Source organism: Cucumis melo, chromosome 7, assembly GCF_025177605.1.
Source record: "Cucumis melo cultivar AY chromosome 7, USDA_Cmelo_AY_1.0, whole genome shotgun sequence".
In the NCBI taxonomy this organism is placed as follows: Eukaryota; Viridiplantae; Streptophyta; class Magnoliopsida; order Cucurbitales; family Cucurbitaceae; genus Cucumis; species Cucumis melo.
The window spans coordinates 28,238,093-28,260,549 of record NC_066863.1 but is presented as its reverse complement, the minus strand read 5'-3'; the positions used below and the strand labels follow the sequence as shown (position 1 = coordinate 28,260,549).

At 31.1% G+C, this 22,457-nt stretch overlaps 4 protein-coding genes across 5 annotated transcripts; 2 read left to right on the top strand and 2 right to left on the bottom strand.

Moving 5' to 3' along the window:
• The first annotated feature begins 474 nt into the window (after positions 1-474).
• Positions 475-4,777, top strand: LOC103494656 (uncharacterized). 2 transcript variants are annotated; one of them, XM_008455949.3, is made up of 10 exons: positions 475-829; positions 1,539-1,623; positions 1,850-1,924; positions 2,025-2,061; positions 2,624-2,707; positions 2,810-2,870; positions 2,984-3,090; positions 3,560-3,625; positions 4,330-4,470; positions 4,570-4,777. In XM_008455949.3, the coding sequence occupies exons 1-9, from the start codon at positions 748-750 to the stop codon at positions 4,423-4,425; spliced, it is 693 nt and encodes a 230-aa protein (XP_008454171.1). In that variant the 5' UTR covers positions 475-747; the 3' UTR covers positions 4,426-4,470; positions 4,570-4,777. The 2 variants fall into 2 exon arrangements, with proteins under 2 accessions (XP_008454171.1, XP_050943347.1); XM_051087390.1 differs by having other exon boundaries at positions 516-829; positions 4,330-4,474.
• Positions 4,778-6,624: 1,847 nt separating this feature from the next.
• Positions 6,625-9,380, bottom strand: LOC103494655 (deSI-like protein At4g17486). Its single transcript, XM_008455948.3, has 3 exons — positions 8,951-9,380; positions 7,801-8,088; positions 6,625-7,260 (listed from the first exon to the last, which is right to left on the bottom strand). The coding sequence occupies exons 1-3, from the start codon at positions 9,081-9,083 to the stop codon at positions 6,977-6,979; spliced, it is 705 nt and encodes a 234-aa protein (XP_008454170.1). The 5' UTR covers positions 9,084-9,380; the 3' UTR covers positions 6,625-6,976.
• A 3,583-nt stretch (positions 9,381-12,963) lies between these two features.
• Positions 12,964-16,748, top strand: LOC103494654 (uncharacterized). The gene is made up of 4 exons (XM_008455947.3): positions 12,964-13,226; positions 13,589-13,638; positions 13,740-13,792; positions 16,114-16,748. The coding sequence occupies exons 1-4, from the start codon at positions 12,979-12,981 to the stop codon at positions 16,507-16,509; spliced, it is 747 nt and encodes a 248-aa protein (XP_008454169.2). The 5' UTR covers positions 12,964-12,978; the 3' UTR covers positions 16,510-16,748.
• A 2,434-nt stretch (positions 16,749-19,182) lies between these two features.
• Positions 19,183-20,609, bottom strand: LOC103494887 (zinc finger protein 3-like). The gene has a single exon (XM_008456267.3). The coding sequence runs from the start codon at positions 20,235-20,237 to the stop codon at positions 19,425-19,427; it is 813 nt and encodes a 270-aa protein (XP_008454489.2). The 5' UTR covers positions 20,238-20,609; the 3' UTR covers positions 19,183-19,424.
• Between the last annotated feature and the right edge of the window lie 1,848 nt (positions 20,610-22,457).

Here is a 22,457-nt window from a genome sequence, read left to right as displayed (position 1 = left end):
CTTAAATATTTATTTTATTTTATTATATTTATGAAGGTTTACTTTTTCTTAAGGAGTTTTGTTTTCTAAAATAAATCATGAGAGGATATTTATAAATTTTTTAAAGTTGGATGAGTAAAAATAATAAAATATTTTAATATTAGGATAATTTTGTGGAATAAAAAAATGAAATTATTTATATAAAAAAATCAAAGGAAAACAACTTTCTTTTTATAAAAAAGGAACGAAATAGGAAAAGAAAATTAAGAGAAGAGTAGAATTTAACATTATGATTAGAAAAACAATAAAAGGCTCTCTCTCTTTTTTCCCTAAATTAGACCGAATAAGATTTTTAGGGTAAATTAAAAATCAGAGACAGTATAAAATAAGACGAGATATTATTAAAGATGGCACGTGAAAGTCAGGTGAGTTTTGTTTTTACATCGAACATATATGGAAGTAAGATGTTTAGAATATGCATATAAAGAATTGAGAGGAATGACTTGAATTGAAACGGAATTAAATAGGAATTTCAATTTTATTTCTTATACAAATGAAAAAGAGAAAAGGAGATATTTCCAAAATTTAAGAAAATCAAGAAACGAAAAGGGAAAAATATTAAAAGGACGAAAGGCCGAAGATTTGCAATTCTCCAATTTGCTACGACAAAATTCAATCTTCTTCTTCTTCTTCTTTGCTCTCGTTCTTATCTCCTTCATCGCAATCCAATTCTTCAAGGACAAGAAGAAGAAGAAGAAGAAGAAGAAGATGCGGCGGTCTGCTACAAGAAAAACCGGTCAACCCAATTCAACTTCCGTTAATTCTTCCGCCGTCGATCTCTTTCGTTCCGGTACTTGATCTTTTCTTTTTTCCATAATTCCAATTCTTCTACTGCTAAATCTCGCCATAGATATCGACGATCGTCTTTTGTATGTATCGTGGTTAATCTTTTATTAATTACTCTTATGATGCCTTTTTATAGGAGATTTTTATGTTTACGATGTTGTGTGCGCATCTTGTCATGTCGATGGTTTAGTTAGTTTTTAAATTGAGTGGGATTTAAATAGGGTGAATAGCTTTAGTATTTAGCTTCAATTGTGTTTACGGCTATGAAATTTGGGAATTTCAAGCTTATATTATGATTTTTTCGTTATATGTACTCGAGGACCTGTTGGAGTTAATCCGAGATGATATGGAGTGAGTTGAAGGTTTGATTAGAAAGTGAGAGTTGTTGAGTTGGAAATTGAAAGCAAGAGAATCTGAACATGCAAACTACTTTTGTTCATTGTTTTTTTTTTTTCCACATCTGATTGAGTGAAGAATGATGAAGTTTGTTGGGTGATCTACTGGCTGTTTTTAAGAAAAACTATGTGGTTGGTGGCTTTCTTAGTTATATGGTAGTAACTAGTAAGTATCATGCCCATGTTGAAGTGTACTGTTTTGTTCTTGTGAGGTGATTTATGTGAAAGTATCTGATTCTTTTTATATCTTCCACAATATAAGCTCCTATTTTACTCTATTTTCAATTCTTATGAACTCAAGATTCTCAATTTATTCAGCCTCAAGTAGAGCAAGCACAAAAGAGTTGGAACGGATCGATAGCCTATTTTACTCGTACGCCAATCCCACTTCTGGTTTGATCGAGTAAGTCAACTTTGGTCAATTGGAATATCTCGTTTTTCAGCATTGTATCAACATATATTCAGTATTATACTGTTAAATACCTAGCAATATTCCAACAACAAACTTCCATCCATGTTCTTTACATGATCAAGGAGGCTATTCTCCTTATCATTAAGGAGACTTCCGAATGCTTGTATGAATAAGATCCTTACAGGTGTAAGTAGTACTGACTATTTCTCTTTAACAGTCCAGAAGGAATTGAAAATCTTTGTTCAGACATTGAAGTGGATCACACTGATGTAAGGATCTTGATGCTTGCTTGGTAAGTTGTACTTGGAATTATTGAAAGCACTTCTTTCTCCTTTTTTTCTTTTGGTTTATATGACCTCATTGTCTGGGAACTAATGGATTGCACATACCAGGAAAATGAAATCTGAAAAACAAGGATACTTTAACCTGGTAAGAATATTTACTCTCTCGTGGACCTATGATCATTATAAATTATACAACAGATCTTCTTTCTAGTATTACTTGAACCTTTGTTGTCCCAAACACTTTTTTTTTTTTGTTGATACTCTGTCCTTTTATTTACCACAGTATGCATCACATCATATAATCCTCTCTTTCATTTTCTAACTAGTATAGTAATCCATGAAGGGTATATTTTATTTTATCCAAGTGTTGAGTCTTTAACTCCTTTAGAGTGGGGTTCTAACCCCCATTATTGTGTAATTTGATACCATCATGGAAATTGTTTTTTATTTAAAAAAAAAAAAACATTGATTTCATCTGTGTTCAGCACCATCTTATAAGGAAAATCTTGTCATTTATATTCTCAGCTTCAATTTAGAAATTTCAGTTGCTAAGAATATCTATGAATTGTTTATGTATTTTATGTTACTCTCGTTTCTTTGTCTCGTCTTTCTTCATGTCCACTTCCCATCTTATTACAAGATGAAGCATTTATTCCCTCCTTGGTAAATTCCTTTGATGGAACATTAGTCTGGTACATATTTGATAGGATGAATGGCGAACAGGCCTCAAATCCCTGAGGGCTGACACTGTTAGTAAATTAAAGAAGGCACTACCAGATCTTGAGAAAGAGGTATTATACTTGTCTTGTTGAAACTTTCAAAATAAATTATGTAGTGTATTGCATAATTTTGTGCATAAAGTTTTAGTTACCAATTTCTGACATTTTGAGAAGGTAAGGAGGCCATCAAACTTTGTGGACTTCTATTCTTATGCATTCCGGTATTGTTTAACAGGTAAATAAATAATGTTCGGTGTATTTTTAATCTTGAAGCTTTCTTCATGTTCTACTACCCTATATTGCAATTTGATCCTTACGTTCTCTTTGTTCCATTGATATTTTTTTTAGAGGAGAAGCAAAAGAGTATTGACATAGAGAGTATATGCGAGTTACTGGATCTTGTTTTGGGGTCTCAGTTTCATTCCCAAGTCAATGCATTTGTTGAATACTTGAAGGTGAGCACCACCTCATTTTTTGGTCTTTTAGTTTGCCACATTTATCCACAGGCATGGTCTGTTTGACACTTCACACCGCTGTTAACTCCAGCACTACTTAACAGTACTTCTGGGTCTTCAATAGTAGCACTAGCACTTAGTCTAAGAGTTACATTCTTGATTTATAGCCTCTCGACAGCATACCTATTGGAGCACACTGCCAAGTGTTGATAACTGGACTTAAAGTCTTAAACATATTTTTACTAATAGTTATTGCCGTAGCCACATAGTTAATCTTTTTTCTCATGAGAACCTTAGGAGTTATGACATGGTTGGCAATTTTGTGGAAGACATGTTTCTGAGTAACAAATTTTCTCGCATAGGATTTCAACCTTTTGCATTTATTGACCGATTATTCCCATGTTTTCTGTCTTTTCCCTCATCAAGAAGGTCAAAAGAAAATTTCTTATTTGCCATATTACATATGCAGATACAAACTGACTATAAAGTTATTAACATGGATCAATGGATGGGCTTCTTTCGATTCTGCAATGAGGTACCTCATTATCTCCCAAAGCACACTAACACGCCATGTATAATGATATTTGCTTGCATATATCGCACTACCAGTGGAATGCAGTGAGGAAAATAGTTCTGGAATCAACTAATAAAAATGCTCCGAATTTTACAAAAGAGTCGGTGCAAATTCAATGGCACTCTCATTCCTTGAATTGAATAAAAAAGGTAGGGTCTTCAAAATAATAATGATAGTAAATAAATAAACAAGTAAAATCATCAAAATAAAATTAAAGGAAAAAAAAAGGATCTTAAGCTTGATAACCTATTAGTTTTTGAAAATTAAGCAATATAAACACTATTTCCATCTCAAGTTTCTGTATTTTGTCATCCATGTTCTACTGGATTTTGAAAAATAGAGAGGAAATGAGCATAAATTTCAAAATAGAAAACTAAAAAACGAACTAATAATCAAATGGCCTTAGTTTCTAAGTTAACTGAATTCTTTTAATTTTTCAGTTGGTTTATAAAATCCGTACTTGAAAAATGAGTAGTTTAAAGTATTCTTCTCCTACTCTGTCACTTTTCCCCTATTGAACTTATAGATATGATGGAAAATAAACAAATTTCTAATTGAAATAATCTAGAAAAGAAAAGGATCCACCTTAAATTCCTTTGTTAGTATCATCACCATAAACTATTGATGAATTCAAGCCTTGACGCTTGATGATGATGATTATGCAGATTAGTTATCCAGACTTGAGCAACTACGATTCGGAACTCGCTTGGCCGTTGATCCTCGACAATTTTGTTGAATGGTTACAAGCAAAGCAGAATTAGAAACCTGATACAATGTATTTTGATGTATACGCCACGGTTGTTGAAGCAAGTATCCTATTAATTTCTCATACCGATTTAGATTCGATTCAATATTATTTTCCTCGTCGTTACTAACACTCTTTATGAACATCTCTGTTTCTTCAGGCTCACCTTCGATTACACGTTTGGATAGCAGCAGGATTTTCACTCATTATTTCTTATTTTACTCTTCTTCTCTCTCTCTCTCTTTTTTTTGAAAAAAGGAAAAAATTAACTTCTTTGAAATCAATGGTCATTCCCATTATTATGTTCAAATTATCATTTCAAACATTCATGGAGATTATTCTTATGCTAAATTATTGAAGTTTCTGCCTCTGCTTTTCGTGGCCTCCATTCTTCATCGTCTTTCTTAGCCATTCCATTGATATTGACAGACTTTTTGCATATCCATGAAACAGCAGCAGCTCAAGTTTTTTTAAAAAATCAAAAAAAAAAAAAAAAAAAAACTAAATAAAGTACAAGGATTTCAATGGGATAGTTGAAAATACATGAACCGAACCATCTTTAAATATATGAATGGTTTAAAATTGAAGTAATGAAGGTACCAAGCTGGTCGCTTAAAAGGAACTCAAGTTTAGATTGGATACTATCTTAAAATGAAGTATCTAAATTTTTGTCGGTGGATAGATGATATTTTTATGTTTTTACATTGGCTTCCTCCTACTCGAATCATCTGTTTTTCGTAAATGATTCCATTGCTTTCTTGTATGCATAATACAATAACGAATTTGGTAATTTCGGATTGAAAGGAGTGTATTCTATGGAGTATTTGGAGATATTCATGAACATTTAATATCAATGTCGAATCTTTTGATTTTTGGATATATCGACATATCAACGGATATCTTCATCCTTTCGTAGTATTTATTTATATACGGTAAAAATTGTGCAATATTCTACTTTTGGTTGCCCAAATTTGCAATCAACTTTACAATTATCTTAAATAATAGCAAATGAAAACATTGTTTATACAAAAGTAAGCGTATATATCTAATCTAAGTAGCAACAAGTGTAAAACACAACTATCATCATACAACAATTATAAAATTAAACTCCAACTTATAAAGAGAAAAGTCATTATAAAAGTGAAAATCTTTTATGAATCAAATACTTAAATAATAAAAAGCCAACCATTAAGCTAAAATGAATGAAAAGAATATTTAAACCAAAACCTAAGAATGAGTCAAAGCAAAAGGTTTATCACATGGAGTAGATGTGTATTTTAGTTTGAAAGTGAATGAATGGTATGGTAGGTTGCCTCAATGTCCACAAAGAAAAAAAAGAAAAGGTTAATTTCTCAAACTTTTTGACCCTTAAGCTTAAAGCATTCCCTTTCCAAAAATAAAAAAATAAAAAAAGCTTAAAGCATTCAAAAAGAGCAAAAGAAGAAAACACAAATGTCACAAATTTCTTTGTAAATCTGCACCTTATTTTAGGTCATTTTGCCTTTTTTTTTTTCTTTTTAAGGACTCTTGCCAATTCCTATGCTAATTTTAAGGGTTATTTTACATGATTTGAGGAACTTTGTTTTCCAAAAGAAAAGTTATATTAAACTCTCTTTCTTCTCCATCACAGATACAAGAGAATTAATTAACTCAATCACATATATAAAAGAATTAATTAACTTTTTAGAAAAAGAAGTAAAAAAGAATTTGCCACGTGACAAATTATGATTAGATAATAAAAATTTTATTGAAAGGTTTGAAGACTAAAATTGGACAATTGAACATGTAGAAACTAAAATTAAACAAACTTCATAGTATGGAAACTGTATCGGTGTTTTTAAGCAGACAGTTTTATGTTAATATACTTTAAAAAAGTTTGAACGTGCTAAAAACTTATTTGACATAATATTGAATGTTCTACAAGATAAAGTTTCATGTACTCACTAACTACTCTTAAAATTGACTAATCGCTAATCACGGACCGTTACATGACAATTTTTTTTTTGTTTATTTATTTTTACATGTTATGAAAGTGTAGGAATATAACCCAACTTTTAGAAATGAAACAGAACAAGTCTTTAGTGCAATAATCAAAATTGTACTTAGCCTTGAAGAAAAAGCAATTGACCCCTCTAGAAAGCATTCCATTGGGCCCTATTTGCAATTTAATTTGGATTCCAATCCACATCTCAGCCTATAATTACCACTTAAATGGTAGCTCAATCAAATCCAAGAAAATTGAGACATTAATGGTGGAAAAACAAAACATTTGAGGGGCAAACAACCCACTTTGCCTAGTAATACACAATTTACATAATCTCTCACAAACCCCAAAACTGTTCTTTCTTTCTTTCCTTTTTGTTGCAAGAGAAAACGATGAGCTACTAACAGCTCATAGATTAAATTACAAACTTAATCCCCTCGTTCGAAAAGTTAAAAGTTAGTCCTTATAATTTGATAGATTCTTCGTAAATAATAATTCACTTTTAATATCACAAGGACTAAATTCTAACTTTCTTCGATGTATAGTGACCAAACATGCAATTTAATCAAACTAATGACGATCTTCAAGAATTTGAAGTGGGGATCAATGGTGAAGTTGGAAGACGAGGGCGTCTTGTTCTGCTTCTGCCTCTGCGGAGAGTAATCGGAGAGGACGACGAGGAAGAAGAATTAGAATGAGAACCTGAAATTTCAACTGTTTGAATTTTTGGCATCGATTCCTTCTTCTTCTCTTCTTCTTCTTCTCCTCCTTTTTCTTGTTTTTCTTCATTTGTTTTCTTTTGAACTCTGTTTTGACCAAATCTTGTGGAGCTTAAGGTTGCTGGTAACACACAGTTGCAAATCCATCCTGCATTTCGTTTTTATCATCCAAAATCAATTTTGATTATAAAATTGCACTTAAAAAGAGTAAAACTAAATACTAAACTAATTCAAAATGACTAAAGACATGTATTCTATTGGTTAGGAATCTATATAATAGTCTTGTTGTTATTCATGTTTCCAAATTTCAAGCAGAGGGAAAAAGATTAGAGAAGTTTTTTAGTTTTATAATTTGGTTAACATATTGAATGCTTGCTAAATAATTTACCAAAGGTTTCAAATATCATTTTGAAAACGTATTATATGTATTTACATTGACATTTGGAAGTATAAGAAGGATTATTTTGACCTTCATTAATTAATACAGAGATTAATGTAAAAGTTGTGGGGACTAATAATAAAATATTTAAAAGTAGAGAAATACAAAAGCACTAAAGTTCAACATCAGCAGTCAGAGACATAAACAGGAAAAAGAAAAAAGAAAAAGAAAACAGCAAGAAGTTAAAAAAAAAAAAGGAGATGTAAATTTAGATAAAAAGCGGAAATGAAGGGTGGGATTTGATGTTACCAATTCTAGCAAGGCGATTGACCCAACTTGGGATGGGATTTCCAGTGAGTTTGATGCAAACATGGTTGCAAAAATGGTTGCAATTTTTAGTGATTAAATTATAAGCATTTCCTCTGTAATCTTTACCAAGTTCTTCCATTAATGACTTCACTTCTGCTTCACTCAAATCTGTTTTCCCAATCAAAATTGATTTTCTGAACCTGAATCCTTCACATTGCTTTGGTTCTCCTTCAAATATCCCTGTGCTTGGATATTCATGAGCTCCAAATGCAAATTCAATTCCATGAACTGCATTACAATAATCCCATAACATTTACTCAGTGTCTCAATTAGAAAATGTTTCAATTTTCCTTCATTTTCTCAACAACACCCAAACACTAGGGAAGATTTTGCAAAAATAAAGTTGTAGTTCAAGAACAAAGGTAAAATGAAAATCCCTTCACGTTTATCCAATTTTCCTCCATTTTCTCACCATTCAGACAGAATCCCTCACAGTGGAGGTCCAGATAACATTTGGAAAGTTTGTGTTAGAGCAAATCATACTTAAAGTACAAACAAATTAAGTGAACTAAGAGCAAAAACCTAGAAGTTCGTCTAATTTTCCATCATTTTCTCACCATCCAAACAGAATCAATCAAAATGGATGTCCAGAAATCAGCTGGAAAGTTTGTCCAAGAGCAAATTATACTTCAAGAACAAACAAATTAAGTGAACTAAAAGCAAAAACCTAGACGTTCGTCTAATTTTCCATCATTTTCTCACCATCCAAACAGAATATATCGAAATGCAGGTCCAGAAATCAGCTGGAGCAAATTATACTTAAAGAACAATCGAATTAAGTGAATTAAAAGCAAAAACCTAGTAAGTTCATCTAATTTTCCATCATTTTCTCCACAGCCAAACAGAACCAACCAAAATTCTACAAGAGTAACATCACACTTCACAAGAACAGCAAACAGGGATGCATAAGCAAAAACCTAGAATTACATTCAAATTTCCCTCCTGTTTCCCCACTAACCAAACAGAAAACAGAACTCATAAAAAGTGGATTCATCACTCAACAATTACCAAATCCAGATTAAGCAACAGAAATGCAGATCTAAACAGCAGATTCCAGCAGAGAAAGCGATGAATTAGTAGAAGAACAAACCTTGAAGACCAGAATGGTAAACACCGAGGCCGAACCAATATGCATAGCCATTAATGGGAGTGAGATCGTACACATTGAGGTACACTGGGGCTGATCCAGAATCGGCATTGCTGGAGATTCTTCTGCACAACATTTCGATCTCACTTCCACTAACTTACTGAAACTAATAACTCCATTGCTAAATAATCTTCGAACCAATAGAAAACGATCATCGGAAACATAAAAAGGAAAAAAATAATTAATGGGTAATCATAACTTTCTTGATTATTAACAAAGTTTATAGTTTTTTAAAGTGGGGATTGGTAAATGGGAATCTTCTGATTCATTCAAGTGGGTGCCACCAGTTGTTGTAACACTACAAACTCCATTTCTTCAATAAATTTAGGATTTTGTCTTTCTTTTCTTCAACTCTCTCTCTCTCTCTCTTTCTTTTTACATTATCATCCCTATATTTATATTTAATTACATTACGTAATTTCACTTTTAATAAACTTTATTTTTATTAAATTTAGTTTAGTAATAATATAAACAATTATTATATATATAATAACGATGAAAATGATATTTTAGTTATTGGTTTTATTTATTTGAAATTTTACAATTTTGAGGCCATACCGAATTGATAATTCTTTGATTTTTTCTTCTTCTTTGAAAATGAAGTGTACAAACATTGCTTCATCTATGAATTCTTATCATTTATTTTTTTTTCCACTTTTGAAAAAGTTTTCAAAACCCCAATTAAATTTTCAAGGATGAAAAGGCCATACCCAATTGACAATCGTTTGATTTATCATTTTCTTTCTATCGGCTATCAGTTCTAAACAATATGAAATTTTACAATAATTTTATCAAATAGAGTCTTTTGATACACTCTTCAATATTATATTTTTGTTATACTTTGATTTTAAAATCGATAATATAAATACTATGTTAATCAATTTAGGTTCGTTTTTGTGTCATTGAGTATCTAATGTGGTGCATTTTTATTATTGGATTTGATTGTATTTAATACATAAATATAACTCACCAAATGATAGAGCTACTAAAAATGCATCACATAAAAAAGTGAGTAGACAAGTAATGTTATTCTTCTTGAACAAAATAGTAAACTAGAAGCATTTTTGCTTTATGAAATGTGGATCAATAGTGTTAAACTATAAACCTATTCGTGAATTTTAAACCTTTGTTATATTCAATCTCATGGGACGTTTGAGGCAAAAAAACGAGTTATTAATTATTATAGCAATAGCTTATTTGTAGTTAGGTTATAATAATTTGTGTTTGAGATGTAGATTATTTTAGTTTATGTTATAATAATATGTGTTTGATCGATAAACTATTTTAGAAAAAAAGTGATGGATGTGTAGTAGTAAAAATTGTAGTAAATAATAAATATTGTATTAGATGAGGTGAATTTTAAAATAATGTTTACCGTAGCTAATTTAACGCTCTTAAATAGTATTTATTATAGCAAGAAATGATTATTATAATTTTAGATAGTTTTTGACACAAATGATTTCCAAAAATTTCAAAACTTTAAACGATGTATTTAAATATTATATTTTATTTTCATCTATACCATAAAATTACTTACCTAATTGATTTTATCATGTTGAATATATTCATTACATTTTTTAAAAAATAGCAAATTGTTAGAAACTATTTACAAACTATACCAAAATTCATCAAACTCTCTCTAACTCGTTTAACTTTTTTTTTGTTGCTATATTTTATATAGGTAGTTTTAATATTTTTTTTATCCCTTAACAATTTCCCATACATTATTTAACATAACTATGTTAGGTCAATATTTTCTAAATTCAATATCTCACTTTCACCATTGTAGTAGGTAAAATATAATAAAATATTTTAAAATGAAGGAGATAAATAAAATATTGTATATATGATTTTTCTAATAAAAAAAAATGCCATCTCATGAGACATATTATTGCATGGGAGGACAGAATAATAAAGTTAAAAGATGAAAAAAACGAAAAAGAAAAAAATGGTCGGTCAAAAAAAGAAAAAAGGGGTAATGGTAAGAACATTTTATTTTCCTAAATAAAGAACCGAAAGAACTAAACACATTTTGGCCTTTTTTTTCTTTTTTTTTTTTTCTTTTCCCTTTTTCATTTTCCTATCATATATTAAAGTTTTTTCCAATTGAATTTTGTACATTTTAAAATAACTTTGATCTCATTCAACCATTTTGTTTTGTTTTTTCTAAAATTTTAATCCAAGATAATCCAAAATTAACAAAACAAATAGCAATTTAAAATTAATCTTAGTCAATAACATACTTCTATTCGGAGGTCGCATCCTCCCACGATATCTTTTTAAAAGCAAAATATTAATGCTCCTTAAGAGTTTTGCTATAAATAATGGTGGTTTTGGATGGACACATCGAGATCAATTGGATTGTATACGTCTTTTTAGTTTGATAAGTTTATTTATTCTTGACACAATGACCAATTTCTCATAGTCACACTCCAAATAATTTTCAAGTTAAATTAACTTACACATATGACCTTCATTTTCTCTCAATTTTAAATCAAAATTTTGTGTATTCTCGAGACAAATTAAAGTACGGATGAGACCTCGACCTTATCTTAAATTAAAATTTGGTTATATTCCAAAATTTATTCCAAATTCAAATTTAAATATCAACCATAAAATAAAAAATCTTGAACAACATAACATAACTAATTAAATAAAAAAAAAATCAAAATTTTATGGAAATTCCTTCAAAATGTACAAAAGTAACGAAAATTTCCCATATTTACACTCCAAGTCCCTCGAAATCTTAATCAATTAAGATAATAATAATAAAAAAATACCAATGTTTAAATGTTTTGGTGATCATTAAAAGGAATTGATTCGATGGCATGTTATCGTGTTAAGGACAATTTATTAAAAGTAAACATAGTTTTAAATTATCAAAAGATTGTACTTTCTTATATATGATTATCAATGGATGTGTGTATATATATGTCCATGAAAAGTTAGCATAAAGTGGAAAATGCATTGTATTTATAATTGTTGATTAAAATTAGGCAGTTTAATTAATTGAAAAAGAGAAAGAATATAATGATTACCATTATAAGGTAGTCACTATAGTTGGTCCACTGCTAGAATGGGTCTAACTTCCCCCATCCTAATGGTTTATGAGAACTATATGAGTTGTTTTGAAATTTCAATTTAGTGTCTGAAGATCTAATTTTGTATGTTGTTGATATTTTATAGTCATGTTCATCAACTCGGTAACGTTGCACTAAGTTCTCATTACCATTGATGTCTTTTTTGTCACTTCTATCATTACTTTTAACATTACCTCCACCAACTCCAACGACCATTATTTTAAATTATTAGTTAATCTTATTTTATAGTTTTTTTTAATAATAGTTGGACAGGAATAAAGATACTTTTGTCGTGTAATAAACCAAACAAACTTGTATATTTATACTTTTAAGAACAAGTTGTCAAACACATGAGTGTTCTTAAACTCTTGCCCTTCCATGTAAAACATCAAAGAGAACACAAGCATTTTAACCACAATTTCACCCCTAGCAACTTTGTATACTCACAACACCAAATTTAACAATCAATGAAGACACCACGATGTGACAACTTTGATGCTATGCAGATACCTTTGATCACATGCACATTCAAAGGTTAGTTGTTGCAAATATAACAAAGTCTATTATTAGCGATAGACTTCTATCGCTGATAGACTCTTGTGACTTTATCGGTGATAGACCAATATTTGTAATATGATAGATTTTCGCATACTTTACCATATTTACAATTTAAAAAAAAAAGATATTATAAATATAACAAATATTTTAAGACACAAATGAAAAATTAGCCAAAAATTAAGACCACCGGATAGTGATCCCAACAAAAACGGTGGGCCGGAGGCCTAAATATTGACACATTAATGGGCCTGGCAAATGAAGACTGAGCCCATAAGAATCAATGACCTATGTATTATTATTCATTCGACTTTTTCCCACGGCCAGTGTTCGACAATGTTTCGCGCCAGAGCCAGTTGGAGTTCATTTTCAAAGCGATTGAAGCCATTGGAAACCAGATCATTTTGCTCCAAACCCCACATTCAAACCAACAAGAGCAGCAACAACGGAAAGATCAATGGCGACAACAAGGTTGATCCGGATCTGAGCAGCTACCACGAGGCGTACAAGCAGCTGGATAACTTGGACTTCATGACCGCCTCCAAGATCCTCTTCACTCAACCTTCAAAGAAAAAGAAATTTGGGTATCACTTTCTATTCTCTATCTTCTTCTTTCATGTCTGTTTTGATCGGTTCTACACTTTGAGTGGCTTTTGGTTCCTCAAGTTATTTGGGGCATTTTATCAAACATGTTGTGTTCACGTCTGTAGTATGTAATTGAATTATGTGGGCATCGAGTATGCTTGTGTACATTTCAATACATAAGTAAAATTTGAATTTTCAATAGTAGTTGCATCGTGTTGTTTGTTTATAATGCTTAATTATAAGACGTGTGTGATGATTTGTCCTTTTAGGATTAAATTTTGTTCAAAATCCATTTTTTTCTGCTGATTTTATCTTCTTGTTACCAACATATATGTATTTAACATCTTTCTTTCATTCTCAGGCTTGATTTCCATCTTGTGCAACTCTTCTTTGTTTGTATGCCGTCTTTGGGTGAGTACCTTTATGTTTCTCTCTATATTAATTCTGTGTTAGGCTAGAGACATTATATGTGTCTTAATCATTTGCTTAAATGCACCCATTTCCTGAAACAGCTGTGTATCTGGTGGCCCAATACGCTCGTTACGAAATGAGAAAGATGGAAGCGGTAACTAAATTTCAGGGCCTCATTTTAAAGTTTCCTAAGTTGGCATTCTGCGTTTACTGGTTTATGTTTTCTTTAGTCATTCTTTTCTGAAGTCATTTGTGCCCTTTGATCTCATAATTTGACATTTTCACCTGATACTGTTTTCGTAGCTTGGTCTGTCTTCCATTTTCTGGTTTACGTTCCTTGTATTCTGATATTTCAGTAGAATTCATCACTGAAGTAACCAGCTTTAATTTGTTTCACGTAAAGCATTTATGTATTGCTCTGCACAATATAAAGTTCACAGTTGTCAACTAGGTTATTGGTCTATACTAATAGATCATAAAAGTTTATAAGCAATAGAAGCATGTCATTGATAAACTTTGTTATATTTGTACATCTTTTAAAATGTTGCAATATTGTTGGTTATTATTCCTAAAATTGCCACCCATTATAATTACCCAACCTATAATATAGGTTTTTGTTTGGGTGCCTTTTGTTGGCCCTAGGGGTTGCCTTCTTGTAGGACTGTTTTGATTCCCTTCATTTTACCTTTTCACTGAAAGTTTGGTTTGTCATAAAAATGTAATTGGTCAATAAGGCACTTATCTTAGCTTTGGCTACTTTAGGAGTATTTTTTTGTATGCCTTTCATTTTTTCTCATTGAAGAAATTCATGAAGTGTTAAGCTTTAAGAGGTCTTTTCTCGTGAAAAGGAAAAATGTTTTAAGAAGTTTTTATGTCAAGTATTAGTGTGTTATAGGAATATTTTCCAACTCTCCCCCTCCCATAAAAAAAAAAAAAAAAAGATTAGGTTATCATTTTTTGTTCAATTGTCTCTGAATTAAAAAAGAAAAAAGAAGAAAAACTGCTAGAATCTTTTTAATCATTTTTTTTTATCTCTATGAATGTGAAAATGGAATATATTTAAATTTGTTTACAAGAGTAGGGTAAGGATCATATATTGAAATTTTAATTTAAAAATAGAAAGAAGCACATGAAAATAGAAAATTTTGGTCTTATTTTCTGCGTCTTTTTAAACACTTTGAACAAACTATCTTACCGTATACGTTTTCTAACTCAAAAAATTATTATTATTATTAATATATAAAGATAGATGATGGATATCAAATATGGCTTTGAAACCATGTTTTAAGTTTTCATGATTAGCAATTTTTAATTAGATAGCAATGCAAATGTTGAAATGACTGCATCATCATTCTGTCTTCTAAATCAAGATTAGTAGTCTCTATCTTTATGTTTCGCATCATATACTTCAATTTTGAAGTTCAACTTTTTGAGACTCTGGTGTTAGATTATGAATTATGGTAACTAGTAGTTTTCTTAAAATTAGACTTGTAGTTTCAAGAGTGATATAGTGCTAGAAATTTCAACAGATTCCTTTGGTAACAACGTCTGGTACTCCTAGTGAATAAATTTGAGAATGTGGAAAGTTGGAAAGCCAAATACTCTCAACTTTATATCTTTGTTGATCTCATTCAGTTAGTTTAGTTCACTATGTAGCGGCCTTAACTTCTGTAACAGGTTAGCTCTAGTAACTATTTGATAAGTGTTATCCTCGGGATTCTAGGTACTCTGTCTAACGTTTGCAGAGTGGTCATGCTGTCTGTATAAGATGGCAAGCAAAGAACACTTTTTTTTTTTTTTAACAGAAATAAATAAATAACTTGTTGATAAAAGACAGAGTTTAGGTGTTTTGAATTGTCTTAGAGAAGGAGCAAGTTAGAAGGTTAAATGAAATATTTCAAACTTTCGAACATTTGAAATTCTAGATGTTAAACAACCTAGAAGTAGGTCATATCATTTTTTTTGTTTAATTAGATATAAATCTAATTTAAGAGATGAAATGACTGCATCATCATTTTGTCTGCTAGATCATAATTAGTAGTGTATTGTATGAGCACGACGTGAACCTTCCACTTACCTCTCTTAATTCCACAGATTAAGCTTTTTTAGTGGAATACTCCTAACTACGGGGTCCTCAATGAACAAGGAGAACGAATACTTCGCTACTTTGGACATGAGACTCTCATGAATTTGATTCCGGAACCACTCCAAAAGGCCTCATGACTTCGTGTTACTTTTTCTATCGTTTATAAAATGGTCACAAGGAATCTGTTTCTGCACAAAATGGAATGAAAAATAACTATATATTATATATGTGAATAATTTTTAAAAATGAGGCAAAGAAAGATAACAATGCTACCCATGGGAATTTGGATACTTACGTTTTCCATTGGTTCTTTGATCTGGCCCCTTAACAATATTTATCTGTGATTTTCAGTTATTCAATGGTTTTCTTAACCAAAGTCACCATATCAGGACCTGGAGCTGAAAAAGAAGAAAGAAGAAGAAGAGAAAGCAAAACAAATAGAGTTAGAAGAGGCTGAAAAAATTCATGAAATGAACCCGGAGCTTCAGGAGGTAAAAACAAGACTCGATAAACTTGAGAAGACCATGAAGGAAATTGCTGTGGAATCCAGAAAACAATCAGGGACTGGTAATATAACAAAGAACTCTGAAAAGGGTGAAGATGCTGTTAAAACCAAACATGGGGTAAATATTGATCCAACCAAGTCTATGGATGACCATCTTGGTGGACAAAAAATAGTACCCGCTCCAGTTTTGCCCAAAGATTGTGCTAGTGAGTCTACAACACGAGAAGATAGTAAGCATCATAACCAAGGTGAAGGATCCTCTCTAGATGACAAGAGATGAGGAAAGCGCCTCTTAATTAATATTACTGCCATATCCTGCGCATGGTAATTTTCCTTTGGTGAAGCTAGAGAAATGAGAGTGAGCCATGTTGCTGCCAAGAATCCAATGGTTCCAGGTTTTGTTAATAATCATATATGGTGAAGCTGTATCTTTGATCATTAACAATGTAAATGGTTAATAGGTAAAGGATCCATGCCTATTTTGTTATGACAATTAATTACTTCAGGATTAACATTCAATTTCTGTTTATGTCATGTAAATGTACCCAGCTACAAAGCAATTCTTCCCTCTCTTTCCCCTCTCAGATATTATTCAAGGAGGCCGCCATAACATGATTGACAATTTTGTACCATTGGATGCAAGAGAAAATCCTAAAAGTATCTCGAATTTATATTTAGTAATTGTTAGGAGGTATAAAAACTCATCCACCGATTATTAGAAGACATCCGCACACTGTGGGACTTCATTTAATGACTTTTTTCCTCTTGTAATCTCACTGAACTCATGCAAGTCATTGGCAGTGGAAATGTGGAATGGGATTGAACTAGAAAACAAGTCATTGTCATCAAGTGGGCAGCTAAGTGGTTGTCTTACTGCTCATCATGCTGTATTGCAGACCCCGAGGTCAGAACAAATTCAACCCCACCTTGTCCCAGGTCTACTCACTGTAGTTGTAGCTTGAGTTCAACATAAATTGATGATATACAAACAATATGTTGGACCAAACAGGTGATTTATTTTTTTGGATTTGATCTTCTGACACATTAAAGCATTAACTTGATATTTTGAGGGTAGAATATCTGAGAAAAGGATGCTTTATTCATGTTATATACTTTCTTTTTCCCATAAAGTAAAGTAGTCTAATTAAATGTATTGGAGGAGAGCTTCTTTAATGATTACTTGTTATCCTGAGAGGAAGAAGGTGATTGGTTTAAACTCTCACCTGATGGTATGTGATCATAGATCCACAGTTTTTTGGTACATTCCCTGGCTACTTTAGGTATATATCTGAGGAATTATTATATGGAGTTCAATCATATTTTCTTTTAGCACCCTATCTCTGATTCAATTTATATCAGTAAATATTTATCATATTACTTGATTTGATGAAACTTGATTCATTACTCAACCTCTGATAAATTACTACTTATGGCTTTAGTTGAGGTGGAAAATCAAAGGCTATGATTCTTCAAATGTTGCAGAATGGGCAGTCTAACCCAAATAATGGACATACCAACTGCTGAAGTAGCAAAGACAACAGATGGCCAAAACCCAAAGTTTGGTGAGTCATTTTCATAAAGGTTGTGTGGTACTGGTATGTATGATAAGGTAAGAGATTTTTATTGTCATCAATTGTCTTAATAGCAGGATTTCTGTTACTTTTACATCTTGATACTAGGAGAAATTAGTTCCATTATTATGACTAATGATCATAGTTTAGATATATGATTAATATGAACATGATTTGTTTGGGAGATGAACCCCACCACTGGTTTGGCCTTATTAGGAGATCCTGTAGGTCAGAAATCAAGACAATGAAGATTTACCCACAATTTAATAATGTGGGAAAAATGATGATGGTGATGGAATAGCTGAGTGTGAGAGGAGGAGGGAGGGTCATTATGTGCCTTCATTACTTTTTCACAAGGTTTGCTATATCTACACCTACCTCTTTTTTTTCATTTCTTTTTTGTTTTTTTGTTTTTTTTTTTGATCTTCTTCTAATGTGATGGTCTATTACTTTCAACTGCAAGTGGGTCAACAATGTTGTCATCCACCATTCTATTTGCATACATATATATTCATATGTCACTGTATGGTGGTCTCATTAAATGAAAACTACAAGCATCCAAATTTGTGCTCATTTCATGGACCACACATCATAGTGTTTAGTCTTTGAAATTTAGGACCCCTTTATCCAACAATTTCATATTGGGGATTTCTTGAATCTTCTTTCTCTCTCACACACAAACATATTTGATTGACAAGAAGCCTAAAATATAATGTTGGATCTTGAATTATTACTCAACTTTATGTTTGTCTCTGAAATTTAATTTTTTAAATTATATTCTGGTTTTAATTCATGATTTCCTTCTCTTATCATTTCAAATCGTATCTATTGCGTGACTAATACGATGTCATCTTATTATATAAATAAAGGTCTTTCTTATTTTATTGACTTAAAACATAACATCTCTTTCTGGAATAGAATAGGAGTCGTTTTTAGTATCTAGAATATTACGGATTTTGAATTATGGCATACCTACATGTTTGATTCTGAATTCTCCTTTTTTTTTTATCAAAGTTTTGATTAGTTCAATTATTCTTAAAACTATATCGTAACTCAGAAGTTCAACCGGATTAAAAACTTTTATTTTTTTTCCATTGAATTTGGAAATCAATAAATAATATAGACATAGTATTGAAGAATCACCCACATTTCTCGTAGTGTATGCGTGTGGAATCAATCTTAATTATAACGGTCATAAAAGCATGAATGAGAAATTTCCTCTATGCCTACACTTAAAGTTTAGTCACTTTTACTAGTGGAGACTTGCATCTCTATCTATCACTACTTTTTTTATTTTTCAGACAAAAAAATGGAGTGAGAGAAAGGGGATTACTTTCTCAAATTCCAAAGTATTTTTAACAGGTATAGTTTTTTTTGTCATGTAATAAATGGGAATTTCTTTTAAACAGGTTTACTTTTGTGTTCTTCTTATGTTGCCAAAATGGATTATTTACAGAGACAATCTTCTCAAGTATTGGAAACAAAAACAAAAAAGAAAAAAAAAAGGAAAAAAAAAAAAAACAAAAAAGAAGGATCTAAATCAATTTCCATCTTAGCAGAAAGCATCAAATTTTCAAAAAATGGAAAAAGAAGAAAAATAATTGAAGGAAAGTTCCCTTTCTGATTAGAGCTTAAGAGACAAGTCAAGCTTCAACAACTCATCTTGTTTAGGCTTCATCTTCATATGACTAAAACCACCACCACCACCACCCCCACCGCCGCCGCCGTCCCACCAGAACCCTCCCAGCGACGGTGACGCCTCCGTGACTGCCACCGGAGAGAATCTCTTCACACCCTCAAACCTTGCAGCTCCAGTGTTCGAGGAAATGCCTCTAAGACTTCCTACGTGGGAATTCCCTTGCATCAACCGACCAATCGCCGGATGTTGATCGAGCGGCTGCCTTGACCATCCACTGTGACCATAAATTCCAGATGACCCAATTGGAGAAACATGAAGAGAAGGCTTATGAACCATGGAATGAGCTTGAATTCCAAGCGACCTATTAAACGACCCATGAAGAGGAAGAGAAGCCAAACTCGAATACCTATGAGCAAGCCCAAAATTAGAGCCAGACCCAACTCTTTGAGTTCTCTTAGCTAAAGTCCTCTCTCGTTTATGAGCATTTTGGTGTCCCCCAAGAGCTTGAGAACTGTAGAATTTCCTTTGGCAATAGTTGCAAGAGAAAACCCTTGGCTCTGTTTCTGTATCTGTAGGTTCTGTTGCTAAATTCGCATCGAAACAGTCGATTAAATTGAGTTCTGGATTCGACCCATGATCAAAATCATTATTGGAAAGGGAGAGATCCAAACCCATGTGAGAATTGGGGTTGATTTGGTCTGTTGTTCGATCTCCCCTTGGACATGGTGGAGAAGACTCTGAAGCAGAGATGATTGTTGAAGTTTCAGAAGGAGATGGTTCTGGTATGGGAAAATCCATGGAAGGAGGAAGAAGTAGAAAAAAAAATGATAGAGGAGAGAGATCGAAAGAAGAGAGAGAGAGATAGAAGGGGGTTATTGATATGGTAATAAGTGAAGTGGTTTGTTGTCGTATGTATAGCAGAGAAATGGCACTGTTTTACAGTTAGAAGGTCTTAATATAGGAAGTCAAGCGAATGAGAAGAAGAGCCTTTCTGATGTGTTTTGTTTTTGGCGCCTCTTAAACTCATCGAGTTTTCACACACATATTCACTTCTTTGTCCCCATTTATTCTTTTCTCTTTCGAGATGATTCATCCTTTTGTGTTTATTCAGTCTCTGATTCAAAATTTAGTAGCCTTTGGAACATTGTAACACTACCTATTATAGTCCATTAACTCTAATAATTAAATGCAATGTATCAAACGTTTTCAAGGGTTCCATCATAAAAGTTAATCTTAATAGAGAACTTGTAATCGATAATCTAAATATGAATTAATTAGTTAAAACATCCTTTGGTTAAAGGTAAGCGAAGTTTAAGTATAGCAATATTTATGGTGCACTTCAAGTTCTAATTTTTACGTATTTTAATTTTTTATCATATCTAAATCTTTATACATTTTACTTTTGACGAAGATATAAGAAGAATTTTCATAATTTGATAGTTCAAATAATTTTGTGAGAAAATAATTGAATTTAATTTAGTCAAGTATGTATCCGTGCTTGCTTTTGTATACAAATAATTTAAACAACAATACCCAACTTCTATATATTGTCCACTCTGTAGGACCTTAATATTCTAAAATAAATAGCTGTAGGGTTTGTTTTGTACAACTAAAGTTTTATTGTTTTATTTATTTATCTTTAAAAAAATTCATTCGTCCTTTTCAACTTCAAACGATTATTGTTTTTTCATCTTATTTTGGTTCCTAAAACTTTTTAATATTATTTTAGCCTTCTAAATTTTGGATAAAAATTTCTATTTCAACCTTCTCAACTAGCCATATTAGATAAATAACTACATATCGTAATAGAATCATTACGAAAGTTTGAAAACCAAAACCCGAGTTAAGCTTCTCTTTCCCCTCCCCTTTTTTCCTTTCTTTTTTTTTTTTTCTCTATCAATCTTTTTTTTCTGTCCCCTTAAAAGCTATTGTTTTTACAAAATTTACCAAACAGCATCATGAGATTTGAGTATCCTTTTCTCCATCAAATTTTTATTTAAAAAAAAATAAAAAGATGCTTAATTTTATGTCCATACCGAATAAGCGGTGCCGTAGTTTTTACTAAAGATGACTTAACTGTCCATAAAATCCCTCATAAAATCAATGGAATTGTTGAGATACTTCCCATTCAACTTTTACATCTTTTCTTACTTTGTTTCTAAATATAAAATTAAAATGTCGTCTTATTTTATAGTCTTTGTTAATTTATAAAATATTCTTGTTCCATACAATTTTGTTCTAAGTTTATCGTAACCTATTCTATGTTTCAAAAATGTTAAGGTTTCAACCAATAAATTATTTTAATTTATGAATTCATAAGAAAAGAAATTCAAACTATGATGTGCTTTTATTAGTTTCCTAGAATTTGAAGTATGTATGTATATATATAATATTGTCCAAACATTATTTTAAAAAAAATTTAATGTCACATCCATTATTTCTCATCTATCCTTTGGAAAGTAATCAACATTAATTTCTATTTGCTTATAATAATCAATTATGAACTTTTCCTCTAATTGTGTATCAAATCAGCTCAAAATATATCGACAAATTTGTTGGCTTAATCAATCAAGATAACAAGTTGAAGCCATTCACAATTTCTTTTAAGTTATCATTAATTTTCACTTTCATTATAGTTTGATCAATCAAAATCTTCATTGTAATTAAATATAATTGGGATTATCTATTTGAATTTTATTTATTCAAACAAGTTTTTTTTTTCTTTTTGATTGAGATTGGATATTAGCCCTATAACAATATACAGATTTATAAATTACATTTATGATTAAAAAAACTTAAAAACCAATTTAAGTTGCTCAATCAATCAAAAATATATCACAAGGGATTTATACTTATATATATACTATTTTATTTTAAAAAACTTATATAGACAATATTCATCATAAAAATGGCTCAATAAATTTTAAATTGAATGATATGCAGGAAAATGTGAAATTTGATTCAATTTGAAATTGAATGTCCCAATTTTGAAATTTGTACTATTTTAAATTAATTGTA